Raw genomic sequence first — 23,880 nt, forward strand, 5'->3', positions numbered from 1 at the left:
TCATGACAGTTTTGTGGAATTAAGTAAATGAAAACCCTTTAGCTACTCATGATTTCACTATGTATACATATACATATATTTAAGACTGGCTGTAGAAATTGAGCTTGCTGACTACTTCTATCCAAGAACAATCTTGCAAGTTATTTTATGTGAAAAATTTCCAGCCTACTTACAGCTTCTTTATGTTGCTACATTTAACTCCTTGTCAGATCTGTGTGTCAAAAATCAGGTTTTTCCGTGGCACTTCTAAATTGCACTGGTAGTGTTTGGGTTTGGATCCATAAAATCTATACCAAGATGGCAGCATGTGAGTCATGACTCCTTTTCAATGAGGGGAGGTCATAAGTGCTTGGAAGAGCAAATGATTTAAGCTTGCAGCAAGAAGGAAAAAAATTATTTTCTCCTCTTCGTAGTTACACCATCATTTTATGGTGTTGATGTAGATCTGCTGTTGAAGCTTTTTGCTGGTTTCTTTACATGAACTCCTTTGCTAGCAATGACTTCTTTTTAGTGTGAGCAATTTAGTGTACCTATGCACTCAGCTGTGAGCTATGTAGCAGCTTACCTGAGCTTCAGAAGGTGAACATACAATCTGAGGCTCCTACCTGTGCAGCAGTTCAGATTGTTGGTTTGTCAGAGGGTTTGGTTTTATGGGTTGTTCAAAAAACAGCAGCACAACACTTAGCCCCCCCTCCTTCTTTGCTACGTAACAACACGTTTGATCTTCTAAGTCTCTAATTATTCTAATAGGATTGTATTAAATCAGGACAGTGATCTCTGAACTCTAACATGCTGTGCCCTTTTGGAAAAGGGGACTTCACTCAAAAATGATGTTGACTATTCATCTATATCAGCTACTTTGGAAGATGCTAACTGACCTACAAACATCCTCTCTGATGCTGCAGAAGAAAAAAAAAAAAGGTGCTACAATGTGCAAGTTACAGACTGATTATTTTGCCTCTTACAGGTTGTTTGTATTGGTTCAATGGCAGAACTGGAAGAGCTGTCAGGAGTGAAAGTCGCTGATCTCCATCGGGAAAGGTCAGTCATGGACTGTTCACTGGTTGTTAAAACTACTTGAGTGGTTATATGAAATGTTTCCCAGTGAGGAGATTTAGATTAGGTGTTCAGAAGAAATTTTTTACTCAGAGTGGTGAGGCACTGTAACGGGCTGCCCAGAGATACTGTGGATGCCCCATCCCTGGAGGCATTCCTGGCCAGGCTGGATGGGGCCCTAGGCAACCTGATGCAGTGTTTGGCATCCCTGCATGTGGCAGGGGGTTGTAACTAAATGATCTTTAAGGTCCCCTCCATCCTCAGCCGTTCTGTGATTCTTTCTTCTGTCCTAGACTCTGTTAATACAAAATCTCTTAAATATCTTTAAGTTACAGAAGACGTCAAAGGAAATGCTTGCCTGTGGAAGAATCACTAAAACTAAAATCTCCTATCTCATCTAATATACAACCATAATGTTAACTTTTTGTGCCAATTCTTGTTATTGTTTAGACCTCCCCAGTCTTTTTCTTTCCCACAGTATTGATCATCTAACCATCCCTTCACGCTGTGGCAAAGGCGTTTTGCACCGGGTCCCTGAAGTCTTTGATTGCTGGTTTGAGAGTGGAAGCATGCCTTATGCACAAGTGCATTATCCATTTGAAAACAAAAAAGAACTTGAAGATGCTTTTCCTGCGGACTTCATTGCTGAAGGCATTGACCAAACCCGAGGATGGTAAGTCTGTGCTATAATTTTTTTCAATGTTGCCCTGTATCTGGCAAATTATTGTATCTGGATGATGCTTTAGTGTTGCATAGCTAAGTTATGATGTTTTTTCTTAATAGAATACAAGATATTCTGAAGCTTGATGCTGAAAATTTTTCTGAAAGATGACGTGCTAGCAAGCAATCTTGGTTGGCTCTTGTAAAAAGATGTTGTGTAGGGCAGATCTTTGGCATGATCAAGAAGAAACTCAGCAACTGAGGTTTTTATAGAATTTGATTTATCTACTGGGAACTGAACATTGATAGAAATAGAAGTCAGGGTTTTGTGGATTTCAAGCCCACATGCAGGCTATTAGTTTTTGCCCCCTAGATTAAATTAGAGATTAGAGTTTAAGAAGGGGAAAAAGCCAAATTTAATTGAAACCTTATGGTGTTAAGCTCTTACTGTAGTTCACAAAAATGAAATTTCTAACTGTAGATCTGTTTTTAAGGTCTGGGTGATGCTGCTTACTGATTCATCTCTGGATAAATGCTTTTGGTTGTTGGAAAATATTTCCCTAATCCCAGACTTTCTTTGGGTTATGTTCTCATGCATACATGCATGCTTGCATATGTACAGTTTGTTTGGTCATTCGTGATTATTCTATTTTTGAGGCTAATGAGATTGGCTCCAATAAGTATCAGATTGTTGTTTTTTTTTTAAAATTTATACATTTGTCTATGTACAAGTGGAATTTCTGTTTCCATCCAGTAAGTTGAGTTACTAATGTCAAATTCCTCTGGAGCATGTTTGCCTTAAAAAATAAAATAAAATAAAATAATAAAAAAAAACAAACAAAAACCAACCAAACAAAGCAATAAAAAGTCAGCTTTTACATATTTGAAGTTGAGAGCAAGAGTCTCAAACTTTGTAGGCTTGAGTAAGGAAGCATATAAACATTCTTACAAGAAACAAGGGAGCTACTGAATTATAAAAGCTCAACAGAATCAAAAATAGTCTGGGATTTTTATGTGGATAAAATATCTACTCAGTTAGAAATTCTGGTTAAAAACATAGAAGCAATGCTAAATGTTGGATTTCAGGGTGAATTCTCTCCCTGTTTGAAGTGGGGATGTAAGAGTGGAATAGTACATGTGACATGTACTGCAGCAGTGCTGTCCTTTGAAGTGTGTATGGGAGACATGACAGAAGAGAAGATGAGCCTCCAGTGAAGCTCTCAGAGTCATTAAAGAAAGCACTGGTGACTTTTATAGAAGTTTGCCTCTTTATAACATGATATGAAGATAAAAGCTGAGGCTGTTGCAACATCCAGATGTGCTGAACAATCACTTTGCTACTCTATAAAGTTTTCTCCTTCTTTAATACTGAGTGTAAGACATGGATTTCAGTTTACTGATGCTGACCTACCTGCACGTTGCTGCTGAAAGCAGCCCCTTTTCTTTCCCTTTCTAAATAGGTTTCTTTAACCAAATCACCTCACTTATTCAGCTGAAAGTTGTCTCTGGAAAGATAACAAGACAAGTCCAAACTGATGATAACACCAGTCAGGACTGTGCTTGTGGATGTAATCCACTGTGCTTCAGCTTGAGTACTGTAGGCAGTGTGCAAATGAGGGCTTTTACACTGCATCCTGCAGTAGATTGCTTTATGGTTTTTGCAGCAGAAGAGTTGCTCTAAATCTCCAGAATACCTGTCTCACCTGTTGTTTAGAACACTAAAACACCTAAATGCATGATGCTCGTACTTTCCCTTCATTGTTTTTGTCTGTTAGCTGGTGCTTTGGTAACAGCTAGCCTTCAGCTGGCAAAAGAGCACCTTCCTTTTGTGAAAGAAAGGAGGAAGTTAGGATGTGAGGTGATGGGCTTTTTGCTTTGTTTTATATCTTTGTAGAAGGTAAAGCTCTCGGGCTCTTTTTGAGAATGATTCTCCTTAAACTAGTGTGCCTTCAGTTTTCTTTTTCTCATGTATTTGTAAGTCTTAGAAAAAATTAAGGTGGCTTAAAGAGAAGGCATGTGTGTCTTTCTCTAGCATGACAGTACCAAAACAGGGTACTGTGAACAGCAATATAGAAAGTCTGAAGCTTTAAGTATGTGGTTTTTATTTGAAACATTCTATATGAAGTGATTAAATGTAAAATGGAGATTGGGTTTGTGTTAAATCATGGGCTGCAACTGACTTGAGGTAAGAGCTGTCTCGTGGGAAAGCGCTCAGGAGCTGGAGGTCTGGTGGTCTCTGTTTAACATGACATAGATGGGGAGGAAGTCATTGGAGATGGGAAGTGAATGTGATCGAGGTGATGAACAAGGAGAATATTTACCATGACTTTCTGATGAGTATGAGAAGGAGATAAATAACGTTTGTGAAGGCTGGAGGAGAAAAAGCGTTGAGTAGCTGGGTTGAAAGACTCCCAGCCTGGACAGAAGAAGGAAGGCTTTCTAAGAGGAAAGGCTCTGTCTCTGACTTCTTTTTGTGTGTTTGTGGTGTGTAGGAAGATGCGACGTGATTTGTAGTTACAGTAAGAATGGCTGCCTACAGGGTATTCACAGTTGAAGGTGTTTGGTGTGAGATATGGGATTGTGAAATGGACATCTGTGTTTGCGCCGGTCATTTTTATGTTATTTTGGCTGATGACTGTATATCTGCACGAACCTAAGAATGAGACTGAGATGTGCTGAATGAAGCAGCAGAGAAGGCTAAGAAGCTGTCAGAACTGAGTGTTTCTGTGGCCAAGAGATTTCAAACATAAGGTGTGCAGAGAGGTAATCCTTAACAGTGTTCAGAATGAGTTTTCTGAAGAATGATCTGAGAGAATGAGAAGAGACATAAGAGTGGTATGGGAGCGTGTGGATCGCAGGTGCTCAAGGTCAGTCTTGCAGTTGTTAACCAGGGTACCTCATTGCTGAGTGTAGCATCAGATTTGACCATGTGAATAACATAAAATCGATCAAAACTTGGTTACGTATTCTCTTGGTGCCAATGGTGCATCTGTGCAGACTTCTGAAGGCAAGCAGTGTTGAAGTCTCTTCTACTGGTTCTACTTTGTTCTTTTTAATTGAAAGTATACCTGCTGTAATGATGAGAATTTGTGCCTATTTTGCAGAAATTGATGGGAATTGGCCAGTGAAGTACTTCTAGATAATGAAGCATCGCTAAGGTTGTAATGAACTGTCAGTTTCATAGGCTGGGAGGTATTATTGATTGTCAGCCTAAATGTTTGGGTATTTGTGTTCAGAGGTTTTCTTCAGAAGGCCAAAAATGAAAGGAGATGGTGCTTTTGTGTGCAGCTGAAGAAGTGTTAGTTGAATGTCATGCAATTACAGTGCAGTTTAACAGAGAGAATTTGTATCCCGCAGTGTGAATGGTGGTAATTTTGAGAGTTAAAAGCCTGTCTGAGGGATAAGCATCTGAGCTGTCATGTAAGCCATGTAATGCACCCAGCAACCTCTGCAGAGCTGCAGACCCACAGATGTCAGCTTTTCCAATTACATGCAACATTTTTGATAGAACTATTTTGGAATGTGCAGACCAACTTCTTCCATTTCAGTGTTTCTCCACAAAATTTTGTTGCAAATGCTTAGTTCCAAGGTATAACTTTCTGTGTCTTGTTCTAAACTAATTGCTTTCATGTAATCATATGCTGGTTTAAAGTTGCTAAGCAGTCATCAGTGATTCTCAGTTTTAATTGTGACAGCTGTGGCCCACCCTCCTGTTACTTTCATAAAAGTTGCCACCACCTACAGCAGTTTGTAGCCATCTTCATTTGTCAGCGTTTTGTCTCTGAGTTTGGTATGATTGCATCGTTGACATCATGCATCTCCACTTAATTTCTTAGATATAATCAAATACTGACACACTCAACACTAGATGCGTGTACTTGTTCCAGCACTGAATTCTCAACTGTCCCTGGGCAGATAAGAACAGCTGTAAGCACTTCTGTGGGGTGTGATAAGGGGAGATCGTGTTGGTCTATTGCCCTTTGCTGTGTGGAACATATGGAACTGACTGAATTAACCAGCAAGGGCTATTGGATAAGGAAGCTGTACTCTTTACCGAAGTTATTGAATGGTCCTAGCTCTATCTGTTCCCTTGTTTGTTAAGCTGAAAAGTAGTAGCGTGCTGTGTTTGCTCCCATTTGACCCTGGGTCCAGAGGCTTACAGTGAGCACATGAGAAGCGTGTTGAGGAACAGAATTCTCTTCTCTGTATTAAAGGAGAAAATACTGCAGTTCTTTCTTTCGCAACTTTGCTGTTGCTTGATTTTATAATTTTTCAGTCCTCTTGGACTAATAGATCACACCTGGGCAAACAGCACAATGTCCTATGTTACAAAGAAAAATAAGGTCTATTAAAGAGATCTATCTACAATGATCTCTCATTCCAATTCTTTGCTATGTTAATGCTCCACATATGTAATTTTCAAGTTTGTCAAGGTATGTGATGAGAATTTCAGTTATAACGAATGGTATTTTAGCAAATATTAGCTGAGCATATTTAGAAAGTCACGTTTATGTTGTCTCATTTCAGGTTCTACACTTTGCTGGTGCTGTCCACTGCTCTTTTTGGAAGACCTCCTTTCAAGAATGTAATTGTAAATGGCCTAGTTCTTGCCAGGTTGGTATTTAAGTTCTTTCCCAAACTGATTTATGTTCAAAGAATTTAATTTTTTTAAATTTTAAATCAAACCTGACATGACCTCAGGAGTGTGAGGTTTATGCATCCCAGCTGTGTGTTGCACTTGCTGCTGTCCAGTAGCATTTGTCTGTCCTTTTTCACTTACAGAGTGAAAAAGAGTAGCAAGTTCGGATAGGAAGGGATGGGAAACAAACTGTATGAGTGCAGAGCAAATGAGATTAGAAATGTAGCTGTAGATGTAAAAGAAAAGGGAATCAAATGTAATATTTATTTAAAATGATATTTTGTTTTGCCAATGGGTAGGAGAGATTGACTCAAAACAAGTGTTCTTCCCAGTTTCTCCAGGGAAGATGGATTTACTAGTTGAATGTGTAACTTGGGTCCTCTAGCTATTTCTTCTGATGCTCACATGGGTTCAACACTCACAGTGAAGTGGTGTGCTAGTATTACTGTATCTCTGTTACCAAGGATGTAATAGGACAGGGAAAAAACAAGTTGGATTTGAAGGAATTCTTCACTTGCCTATTTATTATGTGAACTCTGAACTTATTTCTGCATTCTGATGTTTTTCAGTGATGGCCAAAAAATGAGTAAAAGGAAGAAGAACTATCCTGATCCAATGACTATTGTAAATAGTTATGGAGCTGATGCACTAAGGTAGGATTTTTTTTTTTAATTAGTGTAAAATCTGTTTTAGTTTACTGTTTATAATATACATGTACCAGTAGGGCTGCTGATAGGTATTTGACTACTAGAAGTAAGAAGACAGTTGGTTTTGGAAAGCTCCAGACATGGATGGCAGCCAACAAGCTGAGCAGGTGACCTAAAGAACTTGGCAGTAGTTAGTGCCTGCTCTTTTATATCTTCCTTCCAGGCTGGTGCAGGCTGAAGGTGTTGTGCTGAATGAAGACTTTTCGTCTGAAAATGTCTCCAGTTGTTTGTATAGGACGATACTACTCGGGCTGGCATGTCTGCTACTGCAGCTAATCATTTGCATTTACCTAGTGAGAGCTGAATTGTATTTGTATGAATCAGTCCTGTCATTTTTCTTCTAAATAGTTATGGAACACTTGCTGCATAGTACCCAGATTTGTTTGCTGCTTATATTATCGTTTTCTAAGGAGGAGAGAGTTTTTCTTTTCTGTTGGTAGACTACTACAGTATATACTTGTAGTAGTGAAACCAGAAGAGCAGAAGTGGAGCAGCTTTCTGTGTGTACATAAATTATCCTATCAGAGATTAAGCACACAGCTGGAGTGTTTCATTAAAATTATACAAACGTATAAATGTAATTATGCAGTTGCCTGGTACTTTGTCTAGATACTCTAACTAGGTGTGTGAAGTGGTACCTCGAGATAAAGGTGCAATAAAGACGTGTTAATAACTGAGTATACTGTTTATGCATTTCTCAGGAGTCATGTAATCCTATTTATATATAAGAAAACAGGCTGTCACACATTTCATTATATGCTACAATTGTATGTAGCAAGGATTGGTCCGAATAAAAGCTTTGTGTGCTGGGGGTTTTTATTTGTGTAAGACACTTATTGCTGTATTCTAGATGATTTAAAAACTAAAATGGATGCAAAGCTCTTTATTTTTTTTCAAGCTTTAGCATTTTAAAAACCTACTGAATGATCTTTGTGTATATGCTAACAATGGAGTGTTGGATAGATTTCTCAAATTTGATGGAATTGTTCTTTAAAAATAGTCAAGGTCTATTTAGCAGAATGTCAGCGAATCTGTAGCTGAAACAATGAGTGAAAAGACTTTGAGTTATTCATAGCAGAGATTTTAAATCACAAATGGTGTTTCAGCTGAAGCAATCTGCCTTTTTTGGTTTTAAATCTGAAACACCAGAAGTTACGCTTCCATTATTCATGTTTTTTTGTTTTCTGGAAAGCTAATTCATTTTTCTGCCTGTATACTCATTCTTTAATGTCACATTTATTTATACCTACACCCACATAGAGAGTAAAAAGCATTACAGACCAGGCTCATTTATGGAAGGAGTTCTGTGATTCAGTTGTCTGTGCTTATTCACTGAAGCGCTTGATGTGTTCTGTTTTTAGAAAAAGCTACAATTGAGTTTTTCCTTGGCACTGCTTTCCTTGCAGAGTTTCTTTAGCTTTTGCATAACGTGTGTGTATATGCACACATGCATATAAATAAAGAATATTTATGCACTTTAACTATAGTTCTCAAGTATTTCTAGCAGTAACTTAATAAACAGATCAATATTCATGTAGGCTATATAAGTGAATATGGTATGGGTAAATAGAGTGAATAGCTTGATGGCACAGTGAATTTAACAGTCCAATTTTATGTTTCCTGAAGCTTGAGTGCTATGTGAAATCTGTAAGAATTGCCAAAAACTTATTTATATATTTCCAGAGTTGGATAGGTGTTAATTATGTTGGAAAGAGAACTTTCTTGCTATAGTCCTTACTGTCCCTTTGTTTTCCTGTGTTTTGAGAGAGGCATTGCTGTTGTTATACTTTCTGTTCTTAAGATGCAGAACAAACAACATATTCTGCTTTAGAGAGATGAAAAGAAGGTTACTGCATTACTTCTCATGCATTATTCTGTCAGCTCCTTATATTGGCGTGATCTGAAGAAGGTTTTGCTTTGTGCTCGATGCCTGGTATCACTAGGTCTAACCAAATTGTTACAAGTCCTCCATCATCAGATGCCATCTTTCTCTTTCCCGTATGGAAGTTGGTGTGAGTATATCACAAGGCAGCAGTCTCCTAGCATTCACCTGTTGTAAGGCAGTGTCAATCTGCTGTATTGAAAACCAAAGCAAACAAAAGCCTATAGCCTTGGACAGCTACCTTGCCTTTAGTTTCTTGTTGTACGAGAGAATGTGACTTCTCAAAGTCAGGTCCTACAGAGTGCTGCTGAGGTGGGTGCAGCTTAATGGATACTTCAGAGTTTGGATTAGTTTTGTGTCGCTTCCTCCTGTGATGGTAAACAGAGGAGGCAGTTTGTGGTGCTCTTTGTTCCTAGATTCCTTAACTGCCAGCAAGCCTGGAAATGGATTCTGCCTGAGTGCCAGAGTAGCTCTCAGATTAGGACCGAAGTGATGTTTGACTTCTCAAACAAGTGATAAGCACACATACAAATAATGATGATTGGAGGTTTGGTTAAATGCGTGTTTATAAGTTCTGATTTCATACAAGGGCTTACTGGTTCATCTCTAGTTCATTATCATGTCTAATTGTTCTCTGCTTCTGTAAATCCATAATCTGACATCAGCTATCATGTTTAAAAATATATATATTTTTTGGAATATGTTTCTGAAAATGCCCATTTCTATTCTGCTGATCTTCCTGCATTATTGTCTGTTTGCTCAGACAGCTCTTTTTGTGTACTTATTTTCATGCAGGGAGCCCTCTCTGGAGGAGTTTATGGTTTGATATTCTTGAATGCACTGTGTCAGACCACATTAAGTTTTAAAACCTCCTAAAAGAAGTGTCTGTGAAGATAGATTAGTTGAGAATCACGATTTTTAATGTTGAGAAAAGATGAGGAAATGAGTTAATAAATTCATTTTTATTGAGAAATGCGAAGTCTCCTAAAAGTGTTTTATTTATTTTGAACTTGGAAAGTTAAATGAAATATATTTAAGTCAATTTCTTCGTTAAATTTTATGATACCTGAGTAAGATCTGTTTCTTTTCTTCAGTTAACTTGATAGACACCAATTTGTCTCAGGGAATAAAATGGGTAGTCTATGAAGGTGTTGTGTTCATGGTTTTGGTTTTTTTGGGTTATTTTATTTTTTTGTGAACTCAGTGAGTTAGGAAGCCAGGGATGCGTGCTGAGGAGCTGCTGGCTTAAGTGAGACTGATGCTAGGAGGATCTTGCTGGGCAGGGCAGATTTCATGCATCCTTGGCTGAAGGCACTCTGGTTCTGAAAGAGGCTGCTTGTGGCAGGGTCAGGTTCATCTGAATCCTCTGCTTTGCTCTTTCAGAGCTACTTTTGGAGCTTAGGCACGTTTGTACTTGGAAGAGGCAAATCCTCGTTCCTCTTTTTGGACTAGTTTTCTTGGTGACATTGATTTCTGCTGTTTGAGTGATTGTCTGTTCTGCCTTGCTCCTTAGCCCTCTGTTTGCAATGGGCCTGAAGCTTTTTCTAATTGGCAAAATTATCTAGGTTGAGTAAAAAGCACTGTTGTTGTCAAGGGAATAAAATATCAGGTGGCCTTCTAGAGATGAACACTAATCCTCTGTATTCACTGCTTGTTTTGATACTGTGATAGCTTCAGATTACCTGTTGGCACTCCAATTAACTTCTGGAATATAAAATAAAATTTAAATTCTGATTCAAAATTGGTTTGCAGGATTATAAAAAATAATCTGTGGCACTAGGAAGTAAATTGCCTTATGTTCAGAATGTAACTTGCTTACAGAATTGTCCTTTTCAGAGTTTTTAGTATGAGGCTACTTCTTGGAGTATCTTTCTCATGCTGTGTAGCTCTTAGAATTAACTGTGTCCTTACACATTTTTGTTACTGAATGCAGTCTTAAGCTTTTAAATGTTCTTCTTTTCAGGTTATACCTTATCAATTCTCCAGTGGTAAGAGCAGAAAACTTAAGATTTAAGGAGGAAGGAGTAAGGGACATACTGAAGGATGTCTTCCTGCCCTGGTACAATGCATATCGCTTTCTAGTTCAGAACGTTCACATCCTGCAACATAAGGTATGGATATCTCAAGCATGGTAATGCCAGCTGGAAGGGTTTTGTGCATCTTCCCCTCTTACTGTGAAGTAGTATCAGAGAGATTTAGGTTTGCAGAGAGCTCTTTCAAGATCACCTGGTCTTGAGCCTCTTATTCTTTCTTTCCAGGGTAGTTCAGATTGCCTGTACTCACACTGCAAGTTCCTCTGCTCTCAGAACATTTCTTAATAGCACACAGCTTTAAAACAAATAGAGCTTCAAATAACGAATGAAAGGAAAGGCATTTTCAGCAGCGGCTGCTGTGACAATTTTTTGAACCAACTCATGTACTGTAACTTTAATTATGAATCTGCATAAAAGTATTTAACTTGGGAATACTTGATACAGTACATAAGCCACAGCAATATGTTTGCCTTCTGTGATGTGACAGTTAATTATTTTTAAAAATTAAATGTAACTTAAAAAAAGAAATGGAAAGAAAGGTAAATAATTTGCAATAATGCTTTGGATTTGTAGATTGAATTTGAAGTAAAAATGCTGGATAGATTACATGAATTTCTATGCTTCTAGAATGAAAGCAAGATGAATATTTTCTATAGTAATATTTCTTCTAAATTGAAGAATTTGCGTGTATGTTGTATAGGTTTTGTTGAAACCAGTTTTAGTTTTTTCAGCTAAGATTAGTGGTAAAGTTTCCAGCTTGCTCATGCAGACTTGCATAGGAGTGGGGAAAGAAGTCCCAACCTTGTAGTACACATGAGATTACAGTGGCAGTTTAATCACTTTGGAGAGCTGCCATTCGAAGCCATAAAGGCAGCTGACTTCAATAAATAATACAGTAAATGACTGACTTAAATAAATGAGTTTATCTTTTTAACAGCCCCTTTTGGGAAGAAAGTCTGGTAGCTTCAGAGCCTAATATTTAATGAATCTTTTCTCAAGATCCCTAGACAGCATTTATCAGACAACCTTGTGCATTGCCCACAAATAGATTTCAGCTTTTGTTTAACCTTTGAATTATCTAATGTGTGCTTTGCTGTGTTTTGCTGTGATCCCATTAAATCTTGCAACTAGAGGATGGAAGACCCCAGTGGAAAGTCCAAGTGCTTAAGCAAATAGCTTTGGTGATTCAACAGATGCAAGTCATCTTTATAGACAATGAAACAGTTTCTTTGCACCATATTAGGCAAAATAATGAGCTATTGGAGGTGATACTGCTTAAATTGGATTTAACGCTCAGGTTTTAACAACTTTTTTCATTGCATTCTACCTCCTGTAAGAAACTCCAATCTCATTGTCCTGGGTGAAGTCTAATAATAGTTTTCTGCTTACTGTAATTACCTCCATAATTGAAGTCGGTTTAATGATTGCTGACCTAGCTCTGGGACTGCTGCACTTCTGGGTGCACAGATATATTTTTATTCTTAGAATCTTTTCCTGTATGCTGCATAAGTGGATGCATAATTATTGGGTTAAATTATCCAAGCAGAATTTTTACCTGGATTCTGAGGGAAGGCAAAGTTGGAAGACTTCTAAAACCCAACAGTAACTACAATTTAAAACCAACAGACCTCCCAGCTCCATTTTCAGCTGGCTATAACATATGCCTGGAGGTGAGGCAGTTCATGCACTGGGCACTGTTCTTTCTTATGGCCTTGTTTAGAGTATCCTGCAGAGTCTTTGAAGCATTAGAAAATTTCTTGGGTGGGTGCAAACATTGCTGTTCCTGTAAACAACAAAATGCACTGTTGGGTTGCCTAAAATTCTACCTGTGTTGTTTGGTTTTCTTAGTGGGGATTGTTACTTTCTTCCGTTTTTCACCCTGCTGAAATTGTGATGTGATCTTAAAAATTATATCTTTTAAATGTCATTCCCCCACGTAAAATTCATCTTGGTCACTGTATTTCTTTTAAAGACTTCAGAGTTCTCCTAGGTAGGAGTGATGTAAATTCAAGAGCCCTACTCTGTGTCTGGGAGCTGTGATTTACACTGCAAGCATACTGTTGAGCGCTGTGCTACGTTTTGTTTGCTTAACAGATGCAAATAACAGGGCTCCTTTGCAGCTGGAAGTGTTGAGTGGTGAGATCAGGAGGAGTGGGAATCCAGGTTTTCTTTGGGTATTTCTGTTATATCTTTTTGGAATTTATTTTTCTCTCTTAGGAAATAGTGTAACACAACAAAGGTGACAAGGGAGTTTGGGACTGACAGATGGTTTGATACAAAGATTTCAATATAAACCCTTATGACTTGAAAATGTGTTTTTATGTTGATGATAGGATGAGGGAAGAGAATTCCTTTACAATGAGAACACAGTTAAGGAGAGCAATAACATCATGGATAAATGGATTCTTTCTTTCACCCAATCACTCGTTCAGTTCTTCAAAGCTGAAATGGCAGGTATGCATGTGTTTGGTGGGGTGAGTTGAATTTTTGATTAGAGGGTGAGCCATCTCATCCACAGACTTCCATGTTCTACTTGAGACTTATGGATAAAACTGGGTACTGTGTAATATCAAATGCTGTTTCTGGGGGTGTAGGTACAGATTTTGCTATGCTGAGATTTTGAAAGGTAAGGAGGCATTTCTGTCACAGCTAATCCTGCCAACTTGGTGCTGCAGCTTTTAGCTATAACTTCTAAAGTGTTTGGGACAATTGATAGTACTATTACAGTAGCTAGAAGATGGCAGTGAAGAGGAAGTGAAATAGCATTTGGGGAAGCTACAAAAAAGAACAACCAAACAACCAATGCCAAAGTTCCCAGTGATTAAATCAGCTAAAAAATTTTTGAGCAGTCCATGGGTGTGAGGGAACAAACTTTTCCTTACATTGTCGCATGAAGAGGATTTATTTGTAATCATACTGGCAAATCTGTAAAGCAGGGCAGAATTTGCTAGGATACCACTTAGCTTTAAAAAGATCCTTTTTTTTTCTTCTGCATGTGTTGTCTTTTTTGATCATCTCATAAATCTTAATGTTCATATTGTGTGTAGACTGTTTCAACTGCAAAAAGAAGAGACAAGAGCCCCTGAAGTAGTCAGATTCAGCAAGCTTACCATCTTGCTGATGAAGTCATGATACTATCTGATCAAGTTTGGGGATCTTTAAAGGCACTGGATTCCTTAGCATTGGAAGGGAGGTGGCTTTTGTCATTGTAGTCAGTTTATGAGCAAACCAACTTCCCCCCCCCCCCCCATTCCAATGATCTGAAGTTGCCCTCAGAAGAATTTTTAGAAGCCTTCCACAGGTGTACTTAGGTCTGGGGAAAGAAGGCATTAACGGGGTGATAGATAAAGCTGGGGTTAAGGATACAGGACAATCCTCTTCTGCATCAATCCTCTCTTGTGTTCCCTGTCTTAGACTGGCATGTTCACTCTCACCAAGAAGTTAAATGTGATTATCTTGCTGCAGTAAATCAAGCTTGTTATTTTGGTAATAAAACTTAGATGAGGTCATCTAAAAATATCTCATTAAAGGAAAAGAATCCTCAAGCTACAAAGGACAGAGTTTTGTCTGTCTGTTAGAAATGTGAGTTCTTCCTATGAGCCACCTTCTTACCAAATGATGGTGGTGTGTGTTGAGTTTCATGTGTTACCACAAAAAAATTGAGCCTATCCAAGTTTTCATACTCCTTGTAGGAAGGAAACCATTTTGAGGGAGAGTGGAAAGTATGCGTGTACCTAAGATCTTGGATTAGTATGGAATTGGAACAGAAATAGTATTTGTAGGAAGATGATTGCAGGTAGAAGCTAGAGATCTGCTCTGAGTTTTTTAGAGTAAGTTGAAGCTAATGAAAAGGGTTGTTTCCAGGCAAACTTGAATCTCTTGAGAAATGTGTATTGTTCCTTACTGCTTTTCTGACTAGTCTCCCAACTCCATAAATCACAGTTAGAAAAGAGCTGGGTGTTTGCCCAGAGAGCTGTGGGTGCTCCGTCCCTGGAGGTCCTCAGGGATGGGCTGGTGGGAGCCCTGAGCAGCCTGATCTGATGGGGGGAGCCAGCCCATGGCAGGGGTTGGAACTGGGTGGGCTGTAAGGGCCCTTCCAAACTAAGCCATTCTGTGACTTCTCAGAAACGCAGATTCTCCTATAAATAATTTCTTCCCTGTCACAGCATGACTCTCCTGAGGGCTTCTTTTTTAGGTTTAAATACCAGCACTCTACCTTAAAGACATCTCTATTTTAGAAAGTGCAATGACAAGTGTAACAAAGCTCTTAAAGATCCATTTTATTCAGTAGTTTTTGATTAATGGAACTGATTCAAAATTGAGATGAAGAAAAAATTCCTTGCTTTTTAAAGAAGTTACAATCAAGTTTAACTTTAAACTGAGTAATACTTAAGCTTTCAAAGTTTAAAAAAAAAAAAAACAAAACACTCTAGTGAACAACTCAAGGTTTTTCTCAGCAGTATGATGCTCTTGATGCTTCTTTCTTTTTTTTTTTTTTGACTGGTCATTCTCCATGCTTTCATGTTGCACTGAACTTGAAAATACATTTGTGTTTATCTTCTTATCTTGTCAGGCTTGCTGTTACTTTATGTTCTTTTCTACTGTATTTGTTGGGAAAACAATTAAAAAAAAAAAAAAGCAATTATCCCCGATTTAATTGAAATTGGTGTCTCAGTTTAAATCTGGCCAACAAAAAAGATGCTGGCAGTAATTGATGATAAAACTTCATCGTACGATTCTACAATAATTTCCATTGAACTCGTGGTGACTCGGCTGTATTTATAGCATGCACAAATCTAGGATTTGTCAAATCCTTCACGATTAATAGTCTCTTATCCACTATCCTCTTTGCGAGTCAGATAAAAGCATAAGGCTTCCATAATGCATGTTTGTGTAGGATTAGGGAAGTAATTTGGTGGCAGATACTTGTCTTGAAGCATGAAACAATGACGTGTAATTTCTTAATGTGGTCTTAACTTAATAGTATGTCTAATCACATTTTAAATCTTACTAACAAAAGTGTTTCTGATAAAGTTTGACTAAAGTTATCTCTAGAGCTGTTAATGATGAAGTATTTATTTAAGTGAGAGGCTTGATGGAGGGAGCCAGTATTACCTACAGTCAAGTTTTTTCCCTCTAGCTTACAGGCTGTACACAGTAGTCCCTCGGTTAGTGAAGTTTGTAGACATTCTGACCAACTGGTATGTGAGAATGAATCGCAGAAGACTGAAGGTATGCATCTACTTCTGTGTCTTGTACTGAAAACAAAATCCAGGCCTGTGTTATCTTCATACATAGCAGCTTTCCTGATGCTGTTTGTAAATACTATCAGTTTGTACCTGATAGTGGAAATGAGAAATTAATGGGTTTTTTTTTCCTCTTTGCTTTGAGGAAAACCAACCAAGCAAACAAAATGGACAGTAATTTTGTTTCATTTACTGGATGGGGCTGGACAAAATGAATGCAGTTTGGAAAAGCACTTCATTGCATTAATATAGGAAATCTTGGGAATTAACTGAAATGCGTGTAGTGATCCTGGCATGGTGATTGATTAGGTTTTTTTTCCCCACTCATTTTTTTTATTTTGACAAATGCTTTGAATAGGGCGAGAATGGGACTGAGGACTGCATTATGGCCCTGGAAACCTTGTTCAGCATTTTGTTTTCCATGTGCAGACTTATGGTAAGACAATTACAGCCGACTAATTGACTTTAAAAAATGTAATTAATCTAAAAGCATGCATCTTTTGAGTTGTTCATAGAAACTCAAGGTATAGAGTTCTTTCCTGACACGAGGAGAAGGTATATTGCTGCTGGCTTGCTCATTTCCCACCTTCCCCTTTTCTTGGCTTGTCTGGCCAATGCTACTGTAAAGAATGCAAATATCACCTAGCTTAGGAGAGACATTCAGAGTTCTTATCTGGTAATCAGGCACATGGAGCTGAGGAAGAAGGTCGATAAGTAGTACCATTTATTTCACTCTGCTTTTTGAGTAACTTCATAGTTATGTATCGAAGACACTGAGTGTTTTGTTTTTGATGAGCTGTCCTTATGTAATTTGTAAGCATTACTGATTTATAATGTACAAACAACAAAGAAATGTAATGTTGCACTCATTCATTATCAGGCTCCGTATACTCCATTTATCACTGAACTGATGTACCAGAATCTGAAGACACTTATTGATCCAGCCTCAGTTCAGGAGAAGAATACTGAAAGCATCCACTACCTCATGCTTCCCCCAGTGAGGTAAGACACATCTATTGTGGGGCAAAGTGAGTCTTTACTGGTTTTTTTTATTTTTTATTATTCCAGTTAAGCCTGTTTAAAACTGCTTTGAGTAACAGGAAAATACTGCTTCAGTAGTGTGAATGGAAGAGTTTTGAGATGGTAGTTCAGACTCTTTTTTTTTTTTTCTACAAGCAAGGAATGTTCAAGTTTTCATTAAACTCTGGTTGTTAGCCCTTTTCTGTAGGAGGACATGTCTTTAGCAGTACGCTTCCCAGCTTTGACAGTGAATGTGAATTTTCTCTCTGCATTTAGGCAGTAGAATTCTCAGTTAAAGAGTTGTAGAGATAAGATAGAAAGCGTTTGGGAGGAATGCATGCTTCCCACTCAGAATTCAAACTTTGTAGTAATGTTTCTTTTATGGATGCTATATATCCTTTGAGGAAGGCTTATGCTCTTTCTGCTTGCTTTAGTAGTGAGAGCTCTCGAGCAAGGAGTCTGAGATTCATGTAATGATGGTGCTGATTTTCTTTTTTCGCATATGGGCAAGGAATATCCTTTTTATTTTTCAAAAAGTGCTGACAAAAAGCTAAAATGTCCATCTATAGGGAGAGCCCAAAAGGATTATAAAACTTCCTTGCATGCCCTACCATTGTAAGAATGCTGGAGTTGCTTCGTCTTTTGGCCTTTCTGAGCAAATGCTGATGCCAAATCCCATGTGGATTAGAATTATTGTTTTGTGTCGACCGCATATGGAGCCAGTAGAGTGAGTTCTCCTGGCTTCAGATCAAGAATTTAGACAATTGTCCAGAGGTTTGCACTTCCTTCTAAGAGGATGCATGATACAGGAGAGCTTTTCGGATGGATCATTTGTTTGAATGTTAATGGGTCAGTGTTTTTTGTGTTTCTCTCACATGTCTCAGAAAGGTTTAGCTCCATGAGGGTTGTATTGGACATAGGCTCCAGACTGTCAGCTTGATCCAGTTAGAATTTGATTCCTAAAGGGTGGGGTGGTTTTTTTGTCCAGCCAAAAGAGACACTTGTATTACAGTAATCACTAACTCATTAGTGCCTTGGTATTATGTTTGTGTGTTAAGTTAGTGCCTGCACTTTAGTCTGCTATTAGTCAATGGATGTGAGAGAACCACACTTCTCCTTTTCCTTTTGCATTGCAGCTCGGTTCAAAAACCCTTACGGATAAAGGAGACGACGTTGATCTCTTACATGCTAGTTTAAGAATTCAAACCTTGTAGTAATGTTGTTTCTTTTATGGATGCTATATATCCTTTGAGGAAGGCTTATGCTCTTTCTGCTTGCTTTAGTAGTGAGAGCTCTCGAGCAAGGAGTCTGAGATTCATGTAATGATGGTGCTGATTTTCTGTTCTCTGGCAAAGTGCTGTAAAAAATGTGAAATTGAATGTGAAGCTTGTGAGTTATCAGAAATGCTTTTGAGTTCCTGGAGCATGGGCTAATGGAAGGATAGGGAGCTGATTTGTAGGAGCTCAGATCAGGCATATACTTAGCACGGGTGTTTAAAAGTGACTTAGTAGCTTCTTTTATTCCTGTTAGTGCTGTGTTGTGCAGATGTATGCATTTGAGTGGCTGCACAGCTTTCCCTTTTCCTATATTTGCTTTGGTTTTTGTCTGCTAAAAGTATGTCTAATTTACTGGATCCCCCGCATATCAATTTTTTCCCGTTGTCTGATTAAAAGACATGTTTTCAAAGCTAAATTATTGTTGAGGATTTAGTTTCACCTCAAGTTGCTAAGCACATCACTGTGTTTTTTTCTTGGAATGTTTTTCTAATTCCCATGTGAGGAAAATATTGTTAGCCAAGAAAGAGATGTGAGAAACTTCACTGGTGCAGCTTTAGCAAATATTTCTTTAGCCTCTGACAGTATGATGGCTATGCACTGAGGAAGCTGAGGGACTTGGCCACTTTCCCAACTGAACTTAAATGAGTATCTGTGTTACAAAGCCCACAGAAGTATTACTTGATTGCATTTGTGGGCATGCATGCAAACCATCAAAGCTATTCTCATGTTGTTGCTCTACAGTGCTGTTAAATAACAGCAAGTAATATTGAAATACTTCTACATTGTACTATTCAATCCTTTGTGGGGGCTAAATTTTACATTGTGCGATCTACATATTTCCAGGATTTTTTGCAGACTGTTATAGGTACCAGTTCTTGGAAGAACAGAAGCTTCAGAGAAGGTAGTGATATTTTAATTGAAGCCCTAGTGCAGAAGATGTGGCCACCTGGAATTAGTCTTGCTTTAACAGTTTTTTTTTTTCCTGGACAGTCATTATCAAATATGTGATTTTCATCCCAGTGCAGCTGACAACTTTGTTGTATTCACAACTGTTCTTTTTCACAGCAGTACCTTTGATGACACTTGGGCAGTTTTAAAGGATCTGTTCAAATTATGCAGCTATTCAAGAAATCAGGAAAACCTCAGTCTCAGATCTGTTGGATGTTAGTACATTTGGAACAAGACATGCATGTCTGCTTACTGAAGGAAAAGAAAAGGAGAGGGAGGGGAGCTGCCTCAGAACAGAAGGGTATTAAAATGATAAAGCCAGAAAAAATGACAGGACTGCCTAAAACATCAAGCTATAGTACATAGAATTCCTGGAAAAGATAAATTGAGATTCAACAAGTTGGTTCCATTATGGGTATTTCATTGTCATTACCAGTGTTCTATTTATAATACCTTTTTACATCTTCTTGTAATACTAAGAATGTAAATCTTGCTTTTTATTGAATACTAATAAAACGGGTAGTATGACTCAATCCATCATCTCCATTTTGAGAGATGCTAATAAAGCACAGTTTAAAAACAGCTGTTTTTATTTTGTCTTAGAGTAAGTTATTTCTCCATCTTCTCCGCAAAGAGAGAAGAGAAATATGTTTATTTTTTAATTTAGTCCCAAACAGGGCATTATAGGTCTCCTATATATAGGAAATTTCAGGGAATTCGGTCAAATATTTTAAACTTGCTCAAACAAAGTCAGATATGATTAAGCATTATAACATTTCCTTTTTTAATTTAGGGAGGATCTGATCGACAGAAAAATTGAAAATGCTGTTTCTTGTTTGCAGTCTGTTATTGAGCTTGGACGAGTAATCAGAGACAGAAAAACCATTCCAGTAAAGGTTAGAATTCTTAATGCTTCTTACCAGTACCTTGTGAGTATGCTGTGGCTTTGTAACTTTGGGATAAGCCTGGGGAAACTGAGTAATTAAGGTTGGAATAGCAGATAGAATTCAACAGTGAATTACTTCAAACAATTATGTAGTGATTCCTGAATTTTGTTATTTTCATTAAGAAAGATAAGTTGTTTTTTTTCCTCTCCCCAGTATCCTTTGAAAGAAGTAGTTGTTATCCATCAAGACCCAGAGGCTCTGGAAAACATCAGGTCTCTAGAGAAGTACATACTTGAGGTAAGAACATCGTGACCATTGCGCTTAACTGAGTTGTGTATATTAGTCAGTTATCTTAAGAAACAAAATCCTAATTTCCCACGCTGTATGTGGTAATAACTCAGTAGGTAAAATTAGTCTAAGAGATGTAATGAAAGGAGTTATCAGTGGGAATGATATGCAGAAGTGAAGGTAGACTGACTGTAGGCAGTCAGTTGTAGTACTGAGATGTACTTCTTCTCTCATACTGACTGTGTGCAACTTCATTAATGAGTAATTAAGAGACCATTGGAAATGTTATTTCTCTTTATCAGTGAAGGGAAAAACACTTTCTGAATAAAAATAAGGTAAGGTTCAACTATGTGTTGTCAAAGAGATGAATTATGAAGTCTGTGCTCCCCAGTTAAAGGACATTTGATGGTTAAGTTGGGTAGTTGAGAGGAGTTCTGTGTAAGGGTGAATAATAGTCCAGACAAGATTGTCACAAGATGTTACTTAGGAGAGGCAAATAAAAATACAATAAGGTCTTAGTCTGTACAACTGGTTATATGTATCTGCTCCTGGATGCCACTGCAATATTCTTTTAATATGTGACCATTAGAGAAATGCAGCCCCTGCCCTACATCTAAATCTTGATTTGGATAAAAGCCTTGTCATTCAAAAGTAAAGAAAAGTGGAAAAAAAAAAAAGGGTTTTTTTGAGCTTAACTTGTTGAAGTTGGCTGGACTTTCTGCTTTTAGTCAGTCATTTAAAAATCCATAGTATTCTTAAGAAGTGAAATAAAAAAGTTTGTTGTAAATAAACTTCATTTATTTGGATGTTTATAGTATAAATAAATATTTTAAAATTCAATACTGCATTTTAGCAGCTATTTTGAAGCACAAAGGCTATTAAATTTTGATTGCTTAAGAGATTGTATGTAGAGAATGCTTTTTTGGGCTTTATGTTCAATTACATTTCATTACAAATAGACTTTGTGTTTTCACATCAGTGATGTATGAGGAATCAAACAGTAACAGGGAATAGTGAGATGTTTTTCTGCTGCAGTGATGAATTTAGATAAGCTGTGGTGCCAAGTTTGCCTTGGAATTTTTAAGGCATCAGCATCTAGAAGAAAACAACTTGCAAAACAATGGTATTAACATCTTAATTAAATTTAAGTATTATCTTAAATTTATTGTGATGGTGTATTTGATATAATGAGCTATGACACATGTAACTTTTCACAGCTAGCAGCCTAGGGGCTTTGTAACTGCATCACTGAACAGGAAGTACAATAAGTAAATATCTCCACTGTAAGATTGGAGGCTTTTCAGAACCACTCTGGAAGGCAGTGAGTAAAGAAGGAAACTTGTTAAGCAATACTGGTCTTGTTGAGCAGTCTTAATTTCCTCTTGCTGTAGTAGACATTTGTTGGGTTAGGTGGTTGCTTATCACTCAGATCTTTCACTGTGTTGTCTATGAACATATGCCACGACTTTGTATTTGGCACTGGAAGGAAAGAATTGCATTTCAAGGAACTTTGCTAAGAAAGCAGAATTCTAAAGACACAGATTTGCTGTTGATATTGGGCAGAAAGTATGCATTAGAGTATAAATCGGGGATTATTTCATGACCGTAACTTCTGTATTGATCTGTCGTGATTGTTCACTTGAATCCTTCCCTTACGCAGTCTGTCAGTGACTATATGTAGAGTACATACCAGCCTGCCCTTGGAAAATAACACCTTTCTAGTTGTTCAGATGATCTTCCCTATTTAGTACCTCCTGACTGATGTCTTTTTTTGAGAAAGAGATATTTGTCTAATACAGAATCCTTATTAAAGAAGATAAATACAGTGTAATACACAAACTGCCCACCTCCCCATCTCACCTTTTATTATAGGAGATGTCACTTAAAGGTTTAAAAAATAGTTTCTGAATGCCTGTGAACCACATGCTTAGCCTTCTTGTGTCCTGGCCTCAAATCTTCTTCAAATAATCTCTACTTAAATGAGTGAAAATCAGAAGAAAAAAAAAAATCTAACAGCAAAGTAGTTGTACATCTGCACAGCTCATGATGCTTCTGTTTTCTTTTCATCATAGCTTCACATCTTGAAAGGTGAGCCGTGGGGTGTATTTTTCATCAGCCTCCTAAGTCTGTCCTTCTTCTGAGTTTTAAGTACTTGGGAAAGACAGATAACTGTTGCAGTTTAATTCTTCGTTCTGTTTTACTTCCAATAGACTTCCCAACTGCTGTTGTACTAGTATGGCTCCATTGGGTGGAAGTGTGGTAACTGTCTGTTTCTACTAATAATTGGCCTTTGACCTTCCTGTCATGTCATTTTTGATTTTTGAGTATCTGGCACGTTCCAGATCAGTTTGGATATGATCATGACAGCATCAATTCCAGCAGCTGTAGTAATTCATGCAGTAGAACATGAAGCATAAAGTTATGGTGCTCTAGCCTTAATGGATTTGTTTTCTTTCGTAAGTTTATGTAAACCTCTTGTGTTGTCTCAGGGAAATGTGTCATGGAGGATGTGAGTTACAAGTTGTTTTTCAATTATAATAACCACTGGGAGTAGGGCATACAGGGATTTCTTTCCTCATCTGGAAATAGTTTGGCCCTCATTGAATGCCTGCCCTTGGTAGGTTAAGGATTCTTTGTTCCTTCTAATGAGGCTGTCTTCAGAGGGCTCTGAAATAGAACATCTGGTCATGTGCTTAAAATCCAATGGAACGTTTTTAGTTCAAGTTGGCATTGTCAAGATAAACTACTTTGCCCTGACAAAGAAAACAAAAATCTGTGTTGACGTGAGCAAGATAAGTGCAAATTGCTTGTCTTGGTGACAGCAGCTGTGCCAGCTGATGACAGGAAATTCAATAGATGACTGAAGCAGAGGAGGTCCTCTTAAACTCCCAATTATGCATTACTCCAACAGCACCATTGTTCCCAAAGCCTGCGTATTCATCTACACCAAGTATCTAAGACTTCTTTTAGGGGAACACTGGATAAGGAAGTCATGGCTTGATGCACAAGATCATGTTTAGATCAATGTTCTATGCTTTTGGCTTTTAGTTACTGTGGGACTTAAGTTCTTAAATCTCCTTAGTGCACAATTTTTTAATTAAGAAAAAACTTTAATTGATTCTTAAGTGGGATTGGTAAGACTTTCCTATCATGTTAGCTTATAGAAGTGCAAATGTATAATAAAAATAACACAAAGTATTTCGTATCTTAAAATTCACCATGCTGAAGTGTAATGTG

At 37.7% G+C, this 23,880-nt stretch overlaps 1 protein-coding gene across 3 annotated transcripts in view; it reads left to right on the plus strand.

Moving 5' to 3' along the window:
- Nucleotides 1–23,880, plus strand: part of IARS1 (isoleucyl-tRNA synthetase 1) — a 100,446-nt gene that overhangs the window by 48,249 nt on the left and 28,317 nt on the right. For all 3 annotated transcript variants that reach the window (XM_090148041.1, XM_031609216.2, XM_090148040.1), the window contains 11 exons: nucleotides 968–1,041; nucleotides 1,535–1,729; nucleotides 6,244–6,330; nucleotides 6,925–7,008; nucleotides 10,908–11,055; nucleotides 13,311–13,431; nucleotides 16,118–16,209; nucleotides 16,582–16,659; nucleotides 17,104–17,225; nucleotides 20,262–20,364; nucleotides 20,569–20,652. In XM_090148041.1, the coding sequence (XP_090004167.1) occupies nucleotides 968–1,041; nucleotides 1,535–1,729; nucleotides 6,244–6,330; nucleotides 6,925–7,008; nucleotides 10,908–11,055; nucleotides 13,311–13,431; nucleotides 16,118–16,209; nucleotides 16,582–16,659; nucleotides 17,104–17,225; nucleotides 20,262–20,364; nucleotides 20,569–20,652 (1,188 nt within the window). The remainder of the gene's footprint in view (nucleotides 1–967; nucleotides 1,042–1,534; nucleotides 1,730–6,243; nucleotides 6,331–6,924; nucleotides 7,009–10,907; nucleotides 11,056–13,310; nucleotides 13,432–16,117; nucleotides 16,210–16,581; nucleotides 16,660–17,103; nucleotides 17,226–20,261; nucleotides 20,365–20,568; nucleotides 20,653–23,880) is intronic.

The sequence above is a fragment of the Phasianus colchicus genome, chromosome 11 (genome assembly GCF_987193195.1).
Source record: "Phasianus colchicus chromosome 11, bPhaCol1.hap1.1, whole genome shotgun sequence".
Lineage (NCBI taxonomy): Eukaryota > Metazoa > Chordata > Aves > Galliformes > Phasianidae > Phasianus > Phasianus colchicus.